This window comes from Condylura cristata, unplaced genomic scaffold, assembly GCF_000260355.1.
Source record: "Condylura cristata isolate star-nosed mole 26May11 unplaced genomic scaffold, ConCri1.0 scaffold00018, whole genome shotgun sequence".
Taxonomy (NCBI): Eukaryota; Metazoa; Chordata; class Mammalia; order Eulipotyphla; family Talpidae; genus Condylura; species Condylura cristata.
In genome coordinates, this window is record NW_004567119.1 from 5591379 (window position 1) to 5607257 (window position 15879).

At 39.1% G+C, this 15879-nt stretch overlaps 1 protein-coding gene across 5 annotated transcripts in view; it reads right to left on the reverse strand.

The window, feature by feature from the left end:
• The window catches only part of INPP4B (inositol polyphosphate-4-phosphatase, type II, 105kDa), a 458439-nt gene that overhangs the window by 102468 nt on the left and 340092 nt on the right, over positions 1-15879 (reverse strand). For all 5 annotated transcript variants that reach the window (XM_004685297.2, XM_012726889.1, XM_012726886.1 and 2 more), the window contains one exon: positions 1316-1493. In XM_004685297.2, the coding sequence (XP_004685354.1) occupies positions 1316-1493 (178 nt within the window). The remainder of the gene's footprint in view (positions 1-1315; positions 1494-15879) is intronic.

Consider the following 15879-nt stretch of genomic DNA (forward strand, 5'->3'; position numbering starts at 1 on the left):
TCCTGAGCTTGCCTCTATCTGCCTGATTTTGCACATCAGTCAACTTCTTTGAGCTGCAAAGTTTTCCTCTGTGGAGAGAATATATACCCATGACATGAAGAGTAAATGAAATATGAAGGTTACAAAGCTCCTGGCACAGCATAGTACTAACAAAATCCAGGTCAATGTGTTCTTCCTTTCCTTAATGAAGTACTTGTCTGTCACAGAAAGTTGCATTTCAAACTGGAACTCTTGAGTTTTAATTATTCACTTTTTAATTTTTGGATATTTCACTTGACTTTTCTAAATAGATATTAGCTAATTTTGGGTGAAAATAGATATGAGTTTCATTCAATGAAAGAGGGAATAATATGTTAAAACAGTGTTAGTGTCTATTGTAAATGAACATATCCGAATCAAAATTATACACACACATAGTAATGGCCGGGTTTCTCTGACTCACTGCTCTGTTACCTTTTTCTAAAATGACACTGGTGGGAGAGGCAAGGGGAGGGAGGGTGGAGGCCCTCTGATCTACTTCTTCAAGGGCCTATTGACTGGAAGTATCTCACAATAAACTGCAAAATATCCTCAGAATGCAGAGAATGGGAGGAGAAAATACAGGCATTGGATGTTAGGTTACCTACTTTTACATTTAAAATCAAGTTACAATTTGTCTTTTTCCATCTTGCTTGTCTTCTCTGTATCGTTCAGGGACCCTAGCTAGTCATGGGGTTGATGCTGAGGGTCACCCCATGGCAGAACATTCTTCCTTGTTTACACACAGCTGCCGCTCACCTTTAGAAGTAACTAGGCCCCATAGCATTTCAAATGACTAAAGCACATTTAGAAGTATCACCTCCTCTGCCAGAAGGTAAGTTAGAGAACAAACTGAGGCAGAGGAATTAGCCTTTGCCCCTGGGAGGAACCACCCAGCACTGTGCTCCCCAGGGAAGGGGTGGTCCTGTACAAGTGTCTCACTTCCTGCCTGAAAATAATGTTCAAAACTAGAGGAAAATAATGTTCAAAACTAATTTATTCACTTAATAAGACCATGAACCATAAAAAATGAACTATGTCAAGAAAAAGAGAAAATATATCTCAACCAAAAACAGGTTTCATTTCCTACCAGGACAATAAAATTAAAGCTGGGTAAGATCTGAATAGAGAATGAGGCCAATTTATTTTGGTCCTGTGGCAATACTTGCAAGCTCACTTTTTAACCTAGTCCATTTTACACTTCCAGATGCTAGGGAAGGCAGTGCATGCAGAAAGCAGCACCAGTGGGGATTTGGGGGTTTCATTTCCCCCACCGCTGTGATGATGTGGATCTTACTTTTTCTGAAAGCATCTTTAAAGAATTCTTCAAGCTGTCTGGACAATGCTGGCTGGCAGAATGAAGCAGGAAGTCTGCATGGGTCGCTATCAGAGGCTGCAGCTGATTGATGTTGCTGAGAACTTCTTTGGCTTTGGCTGTGTTTTCAGGTGAATAGTAAATAAACTGATATCCAGTACTGCAACAAGAAACATAGAGGCAAGTTACACCAATGCAGAAAGAATGCACACCCTTTAAGGCCAGGAGGCTTCATATCATTCCTTCTGATTGATAAGTACCTTAAGATTTGTTTCTCACAATATTAAAAGTTTGTAAGACAAGTATTGAAACCCCCTAATTCAATTTCTTATTTTGGAACATCAGATTCTAATAAGAAAAATTAACATCTGCCACCTCTGCCCTTCCCTTTACCTACAGATTTTCAGGAGAAAGTCTGAGTTTCTTCAGGGAGCAAATATTCCTTTGCAAGCATATAATGGATAGTTCATTCTTTGTGTCTTTGCACAATAAGGACATGTCTCAGTCGCTGAGACTATTTAGAAGATTGGAATGAGAAGTCCAAGGGGGTGCAGGCTTGTGAAGGCTAAGAAACACATCATGAGTCTGAGACACTCAGGAAAATTTACTCTCAGTTTTTACTTGGAGACTTTAAGCATCACAAGCAAGAGGTTAAAATAAAAAATTCCTTAACTACTTATTATACACATTTTAGAGTAAATAAAGAAGACTGAAAAAAGGCAAGGAGAGGAAAGAAACAATAGTTCTCATCAATTATCAGTGTCTCTACTCCTCTAATCTCAAGCTAGAGTGTGCTGAAGCACTTAAAAAATCATGTACTGATGCCCCCCTCCCTCCTCTGTCTCAGACTGCACATAAAGTTTAATCCACAAGGAACTTCGTCAATCAAACAACTCCTTTTTACTTGTGCTAAGAAAATGATTATCTACAGAGATTGAAGTGTCACAGGTGGGGATAACTCTTGATGCCCAGCATCTCTGAGAGTTGAGAAGGGGACTTACTACAGACCCAACATAGAGGAAATGCCTGGAGCAGCTGCTCTCTGATCTCTTTTCTCTGATCTCTTCTGTCATTATGTTTGCTTTCTGGTGTCATCTTACAGGCACTGAAAATCTTATACCACTTAGATCCTGGAAAACTGCAGCTCACAGAGCCTTGGTCCTCCATCTTCCCTTCACGTAACTGTCTGCTTTTTGAGTCTGTCCTTCTAGACCTCCGTGTGTACTCCCTGCCAAGCATTTTTTTTATTATTATTTCTGTTATCATTGTCTTCCTTCTTCATCCAGAACATACTTTCCTGGCAACTCACTGTTATTTTATTCCTGTACATTGTCTACTTTCATTATTTTTTCCTACATATTCTTTACTCTGCAAATTTCCTCAAGTCTCCTCTCCACTTGAGTCTATCCTATACATTTTCAAGATTTATTTCTCCTTATATGGATCCTAATTCAGCAACACTCAAATTCTTGCAGATACATGATTCACTTGAGGATGGGTGTTTATTTTAGAATGCAGATTCCTTAGCAACACCAAGAAATTCTGCTTCAGTTATAGCATTTGTCACCAGCACATCCGGGAATCCTGAAGCAGGGTAACAGCTGAGCACTTTTAGAGACAACTGCTCTCTTGTCTTGATTGTGAGATCTTATCTAAACCTTTGATCATGTCACATGATGAGTGACATAAGTTCCTTATTGATATGTTACATCAGTTTGAAGTTATTTATCCTTAACTTACTCAAACTTTTGTAGGCTTGTAAAGAGCTATTATTACTGACTATCTTTATATTCAGCAATTACTTCTGTTCCCTTCTTATTACCAATGTTGCCTTCTCTAATCTTTTTCATCCTCCTTTCATCATTTTTTCTCCCAATAAACTCCTTTCATTCTCTTTTTCTCGCCCCCCCCCAACATTCTTGAGCCACCATCATGGACATAAACATAACTTCTGCCCCAGTTTCCAAGTCAGTCCTGCATAGCAGAGTTAGGTAGCAGGCATTAGTGCTTCCGATGAGACATTTAAGGATGAGCTTCTTACCTAGTGAGGCTGAAAGATTCATTTTCTACAATAAAAACCAATGTCGGTGTGTCTGGGATGAAATAGTATAGGATGGGGGGGAAATCACCACCCACAAAATAATTTTAAGCATACATAAATTTTATCTACCTATTCAATGCCTTACTCTTTAAACATGTCATATATTTTAATAGTTATAGCTTTTTAAATGGAAAGTTAGGAGTATAATTTAATTATTGAAATAAAATGAATATCGCTGAAAACTCTATTTTATAGTAGTCTGAAATTTAAAGCAAGGCCAAACACTTGACTCAACTATTAATCAGACAAAACCAGAAGAAACCAAGTATTTGTTTGGGTTAAAAATAAAGGATATAAATAATATAGCCAACCATGAGTAATTAAAAGTATTTTCATAGTATGTGCCTACTGATGACACAGTAAAATAAAATGAATATATGCACATACTTTACTACATATTTATATTGTTGATGTCAGTGTAGCTAGAATACTGCACATACTCATAGATGTATTTGCATCTTGTTACGAGAGGTGTCATCTTAGATCAAAAAATAAAGCACATAGTCAAATGACACTCAGTCCACAAACTTTAATTGCTAACCAAAACATAATTTCAACAAGGACTTCAGTTCTCCTGGTGTCTCTTCTATCTTGTCTCTCTGGTCCTGTCATGTCTGATGCCTGTTTTATTTAACCAAATTACCCTTTCTACGCAATATCACTATTCAGTTTAGTGGTTTAAACAGTTCAGCTGTGTTCATGATAACCATTCCCACATGTGGTTTAGGCCTTTCCTCTAAACTCCAATGAAAGTCAAGCCTCCTCCTGATGGCCTCAACTTGTGCAGACCCAAACTGAGCTCCTGAACTGCTCCCCATTTCCGACAACTCCTCTCAGTTCAGGGCCAATTCATTTATATTGTTTATGTTTTTTTTTCTACTATTCTTATTTTTGTTCAAGTTTCTGAAATTTCTTCCTTTCTTTCAAAGTATCTGCAGAATCTGATCACTAATTTCCAGACCCTGGCTGCGACCAACCTACTGTGCCACCATCAGCTACCCCAGGGGTATTGCAGCCACTTACAAACCAGCCTCCCCCTCAGTCCTTTCTCTGTGACACTGAAATCCTTGACATCTGCTTATGTTTGAAGGAAGCAGGAGGCAGATAAAGCAAGAGAAATAAAGCCTCTTTTTCTTAGCTCCCTGCCTGCATTCTACTTCTTGGGACTTGCTTACTGGTTATCCGACCCTCCCCTCCGCCAAGCCCAACACCACTACTACCTAAAGGGAACATTTTGAAGCCATTTGCACAACTGATTCATTTTGATTCAATTTGTCACCAAAGGACATTTCCCTATTGGTTTTGATTGCAGTGGCTCTTACCCACTTTCAACCTGCTAGTTCTAGCTGCAATTCATTGGCCATTATTTTTTTTTCCTACATACACCCTTTTAAGCCCCATTCTTGCCCTAGTAAAAATGGTAATTGAGTCAGGAATAAATAGAGATGAGAGGTGATGAGCAGACAAGAAGGTGAAAGGGCCCAGCCAGGTGTCGATACTGACGAGCGTGGTTAAAGATGCTGAAGTCACGTGCTTCTACCCTGTGGCAGAACTGAATCTCCAGAGAGAACTCCAAGGGTTATTTCCACTTATTTTTCCCCAACTCAAGCACTACTTGTGAAATAACAATCTCTTGAATCCAGAGGGAGGGATGGCATGCATTCAGTTCTCACTGAGAAAAAACCACATGGCTAATAGATGAAAATTTACACCTTAGTGCACTTGAATATACTCTTCTGGCTTCACAGGGCTTAACAATGTGCATGAAATTGTAGGTGAAAGCGCACTTCTCTGCTCGTTCCTCTGCATCCTTTCCATGTTTGCCAGAAGTGTGACTAGGGAAAGAACTAGTAGGAAGCCACTATTTGTTTTGTTTACCTCCTACAGATTTCACCTACATAATTAAACAAGTGCTTATTTAAGTTTAAATTGGTTATCTTTAAAACAAGTCACAAGTACTGGTTTCATAGAAGTTTTAGAATAAAGAGTGTTTTGAACAAAACCTGAGGTGTCCTTTTTCTCTGTATCAGCCAATGTTAATTAAGAGAAAAGAAACCTGAAAGTCATTTCAGTTCAACTTTCCCTTAAAGAGAATTTGCCTTTTGGTTTTGATCACATTGGCTCCTACTATCTATCTCTAGTTTATGTATGTATTCTTCTCAGTTCTCTCCTGCCCTAATAAATTAGTTTCAAGTATATTAATGTGACCTTCAAATGGAAAAAGTCCAATGTGTTTTCACTTCCTTTTATTGTCCATTTCTATTGTTCTTTGAATTCATTTGCCCCGATTTCCTTCACTAACTTCCCAGAGTCTGGTCAATTGTATTGCTGCTTATTTGCCTTCTGATAACTCCATGCTCAGTCTTCTATGAAGGGATGATGGGGTGACGTCCAAACCAGGCCTTCTGACTTCCTCCCATCTCAAAATCTAGACCACATGCCTTCAGGTGCCTGGTCAGAGCACACAGTAAGATAAGGTACCAACAAGAGAATCTATTCACAAATACAGTGCAAAGGAAAATACTGACTTAGTTGCAAATGACCATTATCTTTTGGGGATAAGGGAAATGCCTGAAAAGTGGACCATGAACACAGCCTACTCCACCCCCAATCAATCTGATTTTTTTGTGGAGGGTCTTTAATAGAGTCAATAATTTAGACCGTATAAATTGAATTAATAATACAAATGTTAATTCAATTCCTCCCCATGTTAGTAATTAATAATAATTGGATTTATATTAGGGGTTTAGCATTATGTTTTTAAGGGATTTTTTAAATTTTTGATCGTCAGAAAAACTGTTGGAGAACAAATGTACTCCACTATCCAGATACAGAGAGGTTGATGCCCGGGTGGTTTAAGCAACTTGGTCCAGTCACACACCTAGAGGAGATGGTAGAGCCATGGCCCAAATTATTACAAGTCTTAACTGTTATACACAGCTTCAACTATTCACTATGTTTTACTACCTCTTAAACTTGGTATTGATTGCCCCATTCTAAATTGGGGAAAATGACAACAGATTTTATTCAGGAGCATATTGGTAGGTATAGCCAATAATATTACAACATAATTGAAGACGTTCTCATCTTCTAAATTTAAACAAAGCTTGTTAAGCGAAGATATATGATTCTATTTTATAGCACAGACTTAAGAAATAATTTAGGCTAAAGAAATAATTTGAAAATCATCTTGCAGTAAATTGCTTTCAACACATATTGAATGACCATTGCACAGTCAAAGCATCGAGAAAGCAGAGGCTGAGAGATGATCAGCGGCTGATGCCCATCCTCTAAATGCCACGGTCCGGGCTGGTAGCCAGCAGGAGAAAGAGCTCATTGCTATTTTATGGTTCAATCTCCTTCCCACAAGACTGCTCCATGAGCTCAGCTTCTTGCAAAGTCAACATCCCCCGGGAGGAAACTGGTTTCACAGTGGTTTCCACAGTGGTTTCAGCCCCTGTGGCGGCACGGGTGTTACCGCCCCCCATGCACCTCAGTCTGATGCCATTTAAAGGCGATGTGAAAGGGGGTCGTTCTGCCTCCAAGTTTTCTAGGTTCTTTTGTAGTTGGAGATTGTCGTTCATGTTACCAAGAGTTCCATATTTGCTTGATGTAGAAATGGCAAAGAGGTTCCAAGTCATTTGTCTTATTCTACAACCAAGAAACTGGAGAAGATAGAAAACAGAGCTACCCTAAAAGGAAATAAAACTGACTATAATTGTGCCGCCCTAAGTAAATGTATTATTCTTTCCAAATCATCCACTGATATATTGAGGTTGGTGCCTTCTGTGTGTATGTATTAGTTCATGTCTTTCAAATATGTATCTCACCTCATACTCCACACACAGATGTCTGCATAGTGTTCTACTTTAGTGGTGAAGTATAGTTTGCTTATTCATTCTTTCAAGATTTTACTGAGATAAATTGAATCTATGAACATCTCTGAAAAATTTACTCTTTTCTTTTCCTTTATTATAGGAATATATCTAAAATAATGGCTCCTGAGGTGTATTTGCAAGGGATATGGATAGAGAAACAGTAAGACTAAAGTCTTAGAACTATTTTTACTGACAGTCATACAGAGCAATTTCAGGCAGACCAAAGCGGTGGCTTATCTGGGGGCAAAGCACCACCTCAATTCATGTGCTTTTAAAAATAGTCCAGATAAAGTAATTTACTTTTAAAAATACATTCTTATAAAGACCCAAAAACTGAATACAATATTATAAAAAAGTTTTACCTGATATTTAGCAAAATCAATTCCTGGAGCAGTCCATAATCTAACTCTGTTAATTATTAACAGTATGTTTTGTGCAAATCCTAGAAACCTGATATAGAACTGAAGCTATCAGAAAGGGGGTTCAGGGAGAGACAGCGAAGGATACGGGGGTCCAGTGGACTATGGTGGAGGAATATGGGTGCCCTGGTGGTGGATGTGATGGTGTAACATACATCGGAAAAGGTGTGATCCTGTATCCCCCAATACATAAATTGTTGTAAGTCATTGTCATTTCAATAAAAATAATACAACTAAAACATAAAAATAAGGAAAGGGCCTATGCTTTGTGTTGAGCATCTACCGACTGTCTGAGTGTAAATGCGTCCAGGAAACAGGTCAGGACACAGTGATTTTCAGGCTCTGGGGCTGTCAGTAGCTACACAGTACTTGGGCCTTGGCAGTCTCATCACTGAAGCAAACAGAGAAACACATAGTTTCTGAGCTCCACTAAGAATTATAAATATTTAAAAGATTTAAAAAATGTGGAACGGCCCTCCCTGGTGGCGCAGCGGGTTAAAGCACTGCACTGAGAAGCTAAAGCCACTTCTGCATGAGTTCGATTCCCGCCTGCCCCGGAAGTGACCACATGGCGTGGCAGACCTCTCCTGACCCGCCCGCTGCTCCCCTCAGCAGTGTACTTCGTAGATCTGCCTGTTCTGCTCCCCGCTCTGTCTCTGGTGAAGCCTCTCGCCGCCCCTAAGCCTCTGGCCTGTACCCCAGTTCTATATGTACAAATAAATAAATCTTTAAAAAAAAATGTGGAAAACGTAGACTCAACAAAATGATTTTCTGGTTTCCCAAAATTCTTTGCCTATTGGACAACTGATCTTATCAAATAAGTAATGCTCCAAATGGTTTCTTTGCATTGCCTTTCCCAGAGACCCTGCCCTTTACCCAGTTACATCAGCCAGAAACCTAAAAATCTTTCAACCCTACCCAATCTCCCTCAACCCATTGGATTTTAATTCTGTAAGTTTCCTTAGAAAGACCTGCAACACCATAGTCACTCATTTCCTCTCACTGCCACAGTTATATGGCCTGATAATGTTTGCCTTCTTCAGTTCTGTCCACTGTCGCTCAAAATGAAAATCTCATACTACGGACATTACACAAACACCTGCCAATGAATCCTCATAGCCTATAGGAGAAGCTACCACCAGGACGTGTCACAGCAAATGAGCAGTCTGAGGTTGTCCAGTCTTACATGCTGAGGCATGTCCACACATTCATAGGTCACCCTCCATTGCTGGAGTTTCAGAGCCAGTCTGCAGCAAATGGCACCACCTTCTCAGGGCACCACAGAAGCCAGAGTGCTCCTTGATTCCTCTGGATTTTCACCTCACTCCAAACAAACAAGTAAAAAGGAAAAGTGCCACACGCTCCAACATATCTCTATAACCATTGCTAATCTCTTCATGCCTATTGACCCCACCCTATTTCAAGTCATCTCTCCCCTCCATCAAGGTCACTAGAGTAACTACTTCATCAACAGAAGCCTTAGAACAGGGCAGGGGACGCCCAGACAAGGTCCTTGAGGAGAAAAAACGTGCTTCGTCCATACTTTCCTCTTGCTGCACAATCGAGTGATTTTTCTATACCAGAGATTCCATATTTACATTTTTGGAAAGTCTGCATTTTGCTGTAATGTGCCAAAAATGAGAGAACTCAGAGTTAGCATCTAAAGCCCTGGAATATATATATATTTTTATTTTATTGCAATTTATTTGTAAAGGATGTTCTTCCTTTTCTATTGTTTGGAATTATGGATCCCAAATAACTACATTAATAGAAAGCATGAAGCAATATGCTAGAAATAGCTCAATGTTTAATCTGAAGACAAAAGTTCTTTTTTGGATTGAATGCAGACTGGTTGAAATGACAACTACCCACTTTGTGGTTCTAAACATTGTCCAAGTTTTCAGTGAAGGCGAAAAACAAGTCTTGATTTGTAGAAAATAACTCCTCAAGCCACCTCATTTTCACCTCTAACTTTTTAATTAAGCAGATAAAATAATTTTTCTTCTTGCATTTTGCATATTTAACATTTTAATCTTCATGTTGATTCTCTTTTCTTCTGAGATAAAGCCAGAATTCATATCTTAGTTAATGTGTGAAATTAAAAAAACAATAATTGCAAAGTGAGATTATCCAAAATATCTTCCTGAGAAATAGTGATGATAGACTTAAATAAGTCTCTCCTCAAAAAACTCAAGATTTTTACTAGTCTTTTTTTTTTTTTTTAATTAGTTTTAATTGCGGTAAAGTTGGCTTACAGCACTGTGTGTGATTTAGGAGTATAGGCTCACACCTCCGAGTGTAGCAGCACACCATGCTCACCACCAAGCACAGTAATCCTCCACCACAGCCCAGAAGGTCCCTTCCCCCTGTCCCACTCGCCCCTCCCCGCTTCCCCTCTCGGTAGCCTCAATCCGCAGTCAGGTTTCAAGGGTTTCTTCCCTCATGTGGTGTCTTTATATATATTCCACATGAGTGCAATCAACTGTTATTTTAACTGCTCTTTCTAGCAATCTAATGATTTGAAAAAAAAAATCACTCTGTCATACAAATATGAAAACTGAAAGGTGAGAAGGTCAGTGATTTTCTGAAATAGCACAATTAAGATTGATAATGTATTTTATTATTTTCAGACAATCTTCACCAAATTTATTGTCACTATAAATTCTAGGATCATTTAGTAAACCTTTTTTTTCCCTTTACAATTAAACAAGCTATTTTCCCTAAAGGAAAGTTTAATATGTAAGGATCCTGAACTGCCCAGCCCACATAGCACTTCTTACTTGAACTTCAGATCATATTTTGCTTCATAAGCTTTTGGGTAGGTGAGTGGAAGGATGTCTTCAGCCCTCTAACAGTAATGTCACCACCACGTTGCTAACACCAAATCAGATTTTAGGTCGACTATTTTGATAAAACAGAGCATATAACGTTTCTTTCCCCTTCTCTGTGAGGTGCAGGGAGACACTGACAACCCAACACCTGACACACAACTGTGTGGAAAGCCTGCAAGATGTTTCACAAATGCTCCTATGTTTCTATCCCCTAGCTCCACAAATATGCCCTGTATTTCTGTTGCCTAATTCAGTCGCATCGATCTCTTCAGGCAGAGTAATTTCTTCTCCCTCTGCATCTCTCACAGACAGTTCTTTTACTTCTTTCACTCCCTCCCTCACGTACTTAGTCACTCAACAAACTTGTAAGTTGGCTGCTGTGGATACTGTGGTAAACCAGAGAGATACGGGCCCTCCCTCGTAGCATACACATCTACAGGGGATGTTTGCTCATGGGAGGCTGAACGCAGAACGGTCTAGCCAAGACTTCCACGCAGTGCCGAACCTGAGCAAGTGAACATGCGGGGAAGATTTGACAACGTGTGTGTAAGCCATGATGCTGGAGAAAAACACAGAGCCAGACTGCATATGAGTGCATTATATATGTCTTGCTCCATCACCTCAAGGCAAGAGACAGGTAAGGAATGTTGAAAATTATGAAATCACAAGGCAGCATTAGTTGTTCAGAACTATTACTCCAACCAAAGTGAGAAACACAGACTGGACCAGAGCCAGCCTGGAAGGAGAGGAATGGTAATTCTGGGGGTTAGAATTCTTCTAACTATAATGTCATGTTGAAATGAATGACTCTGTTAGAAACAAGAAGGAAAAACTGTCAGAACTTATTTCTATTTTTTGGAATTGGAAACAAGAGGAGTAAAGTAGTCAGATCTTTAGGTTTCTAATTTGAATCTGGGTAGATGGTGATGCCTTTTACTGAGCTACTGAAGGAGAGGGTGGAGGATGGGTGCCAATAGGGAAGGGGACCAGTGGACTACAGCAGAGGATTGTGGGAGCTTTAGTGATGGGTATGGTATAGTAACATACATTGTAAAGGTGTAAAGGAAAACACATACAGTGTTATAAATGATTGTTACCTCAATAAACATAATTTTAAAAAGAAAAGGAATGCCCAAGAGAAGTTTGAGGGGAAGGAGCGAGATATTACTTAATTGGTTGACTCTGAGGCATTTGGAAGATACAATTAATGAGTAACCATCTGATAAATGGTTGTAAATATATGTGTGAACCTCATCAGCTATGTCTGGGCTTCTCGCCAATGGTGTCTGAAGCCCAGTGCTCAAAAATGTCATGGGGAATTAGTCATATTACGTGTGTGACACAACTTCTTTGGAGGTCAATATGACAATATCTCTAAAATTTAACCACATCTTAATTGAGAAATTCTAATTGTTGGAATTTGTCAAAAGTAAACACACATTTGTGGGCATGAAAATAAGGATGTACCTTGCAAACACAGTTGGCTATAGCAAAAAGTTAGAAACAATCTAAATGATCAATAGTACATTGGATAGACAATTATGCTACATTCAGTCAATACAATCTTACTGAAGATTGTAGAAAAAAAGAAGTCTAAATGTATTCCAATGAGAAGTTGTCATAAGATTTTTCTGAATGAATGAAAGGAAAAAATATGTACTTTACCTCATAATAGCAAATGCCTATTAAGTTTTCAGAATAAGATTGAATGTTATAAACGAGGGCTATTATAAGTATTCGGTGTATATGAAGTCCTCAAATCTTCTTAAGAATCTTGTTTTTACTTTATAATGAGGAAACTAAGGTACAGAGAGATATGAAAATTTGGCTAATTAAAAAGTTTATAAATTCCAGAACCAGGACTAAAATCTATGTAAAGAGGGAGATCTATCACTTGTCCACAATGAGTATCTCTTTTTGGTTGTGTGTGTGTAATTAGACTATTGGTTCCACATTGAAACCCTAAAACAAATAACAATGAATAATATCCATTCCCATATTTGTGAGACCCAAGTTTTCTCAGATCAAAATTCTTCCAGTATTATTGTCATCATGGGTTCCATTTTACAATTGTCTAATGAGTTTGAGATTCTTTAAGCAAACATTGCAAGTAAATGAGTTGTAATACATTTCACCTTTACTTTAACAAGTACTCATATATGTAAATGTTCTTTCCTCCCATGACAAATCAATTGAGTGTCTGCACATTTTTCAAGTCATAAATCCTACTTTTCAAAAATTATCTGCGTCACTGTTCCTGTCTCCAATCTCTAATCTCTCTGCTTCATTTGTCTTCTCCTAGCACTATTTATTTATGTCTCTGTTGCAGTTGTCAACCCTGGTTACACATTAGTCTCACCTGGGAAGCTTTTAAAACCTACCAATCCTGGGCCCCATTCCCAGGGAAATTTACTTAATATGTCTGGTATGATATTTTGGAACAGATGAAATATTTTAAAGTACCAAAGATGATTCTCATTTGCAAGCAAGACTGAGAATCCAGTTCTTTCTAACATGGATCCTGTTGCATTGTATTTGTGAAACTTTAGCTCTCATTGAAGTTTACTGTACTTTTAAATCAGAGGCTCTGATTCACTTGTGAATTCATTGGGTTTGTATTTGATCTTCAGAATGCTTGTATGCTATGTACTCGGTGACATACTCCAGAAGGGCCAAAATTGAAGAAGAGGCCATCTCTTACTCACGGTGGTGATAAACTGCTATGGAACAAACAGATCAAAACCGAAAACACCAGCAGTGTGATTTAATAGGCTGTCAGGGACATGAAAACAAAATATTTGGACAGAAAATAAAACTACCTGGAGACGTCAGGAAGACTGAATGGACAGAACAGGCTCTAGGATGAAATGTGTGGAATTTTGAATAGGTTTATATAAACTGTTCTGAAAGGAATGGAAAACAAGCGTTGTATGGTTTCCTGTGAAGAAAGGAGAGGTGGGAAGTGTGAAACGTGAAGAAAACAGCTTGCCAAGAAGCCAAGAGTAACAGAGGAGAGGAGGTGATAGAAGTCGAGGTGGTGGGTGAGAGCGAGAGATTTTGAACGTCAGGTGGATGAGGTGAGCTCCTTGGATGTCCCCTGAACAGGGGAGTGTCTATGCTTTAAGGATCAGTTAATTATCTTGTGGCATTTAAAATGCACATTTTATGATCTGAATTACGGTCTATGGATACTACAAGTAAATCTCTCTTATGCTAAAAACTTTTTCATTATGTGGTCAATGTTTTCCTGAAAGAATAGAACACTAAGGAAGAGACACAGAATTTAGGCCTATTCTCAGATGACAGTATTGCACTGCTTTAGCAGGGAAGATGAGAAATGGAAGTGAAGTAGTACAATGACTGTGGCAGTTTTCCTATAAAACTGACCCAAAAGATCTGGGTTATCTCTTGTGGGTGTTATAAAAGAAAGAAGAAGAGCCCTCCCTGGTGGCACAAGGGGTGAAGTCTCAGCACTATGAAGCTATCCACAGTCTCTGTGTCATGAGTTCTATCCTGGGCCAGGGGTGGCAGACCTCTCCTGACCTGCCCACTACTCCCCTCAGTAGTATATTTCATTCAATCTGCCTGTCCGGGTCCCCCCTCTGTCTCTGGTGAATCGTCTCACCCCCCAGAACCTCAAGCCTGTATCCCAGTTCTGTATGCATAAATAAATAATAATTAAAAAAAAAAAAAAAAAAGATGAGTTGAAGGACCAGGGAAGGGAAGGGTGGCCAGACAGAACAGAGTCACTGAGCATTCCTGGCTGTGTGGCGACTGGCACAAAATAGCTCTCCTCTCCCCTACTCAAAGGACAGTGCACCAAGGATCATAGAGAAACACTTCTCCCCACCAGGGCCGAAAACTCTACCCCTGTCCACCCCATTCCTGTGTCAGGATTCATCAAACCCCCCCCCCCACCTGGGATGGCCTTTGAAGCTGTATGAATGAACAGGAAGTGCCCCTCCCCTCAGGGCCCCTGGATAGAACTTGAATTCTATTCCTATTGTCCTAACAGTGACAGAGGCTTTCTGCAACAGAAAGAGGGTGAGGTGCAATGATTAAGGGGTACCCTAGCTGGGCAGGAGGTGTGATGATTAAGAGGTAACCTGAAGGAGGCTGTTCTGGCACAGTTCTTTGTGATGATCACCTGATAATTTCTCTAACCGGGAACTGTGAGATATAGTCTCCTGGAACTCTATACCCTCTCCACCAAAAACAAAGAAAAAATTTAGAGAAATCTGAATTAGGACTGTAGCTGAGTTATTTACAGTATTACAATAAAATATGCTAATTTTAAACAAGAAAATACATGTATCATTAACTTACACATTTATGTAGTAGTGTATCAGTTATTCAATTCTAACTTTTAATAGTTTCTGAATATCTGGACTTTAACAAATGCATGATGTAATAAAACTTTCTTCAAAGCTTCTAATTTTGCCAGATTTTCTAGTATCATTAGTAAACCATCTATGATGAAGAATAACTTTCCCCTGTGTTTACAAATTTAGGCTCTTTACTTAAGAAGATTAACTATTTGAAAAGTTTCCCTTCACACCTGGATAATGCTCTTGATGATTTACCTGTGTGTGGTCAGAACAGTATTTTATAGTAATATTCAAAAGTAGAAAATAAGAAGTCAAAAAATAAGAAAGTATATATTTAAATTACAAATAGCAATGGTAATAGTTTGGTTTTATTGCCATGTCTTTTCCACAAGGGGCAGAACTGATAGAATTCTATGCGAACATTGCATCATAGCATGAGTCATCGACACGACAGGCCAGTACATGGCATCAGATACCCCAGAAATCACTACCACAGGGAGGGTCAGGCATTAGGACCCAGGGTCTTCATTTCACATCCCCAGCATCACAGTTAAGTCAGACTATATCTGTGTAAACATTATTCCTCCTAACTTTTAGTCACACATCTTCCAGAGAAGATTTCTTTTATATGAGCACAGGACTCCCGTAGAAGCAATACACTAATGTATTTCACTTATTCTAATGTAATTAAAGTAGAGAATGTGGGGCCCTCTCTGGTGGTGCAGTGGGTTAAAGCACAGCATTAAGAAGCTAAAGACACTTCAGCAGGAGTTCAATTCCCGCCCTGGAGGTGACCCACACGACTAGCAGACCTCTCCTGTCTTCCCGCTTTTCCCCTCAGCGGTGTGTTTCAGCACATCTGCCTGTTCTGCTCCCCATTCTGTTCCTGGTGAATCCTCTCATTGCCCCTGTACCTCTGGCCTGTAACCCCAGTTCTATAGTTATAAATAAATAAATTTTAAAAAATAGTATGCATTCTTAAACAAAAG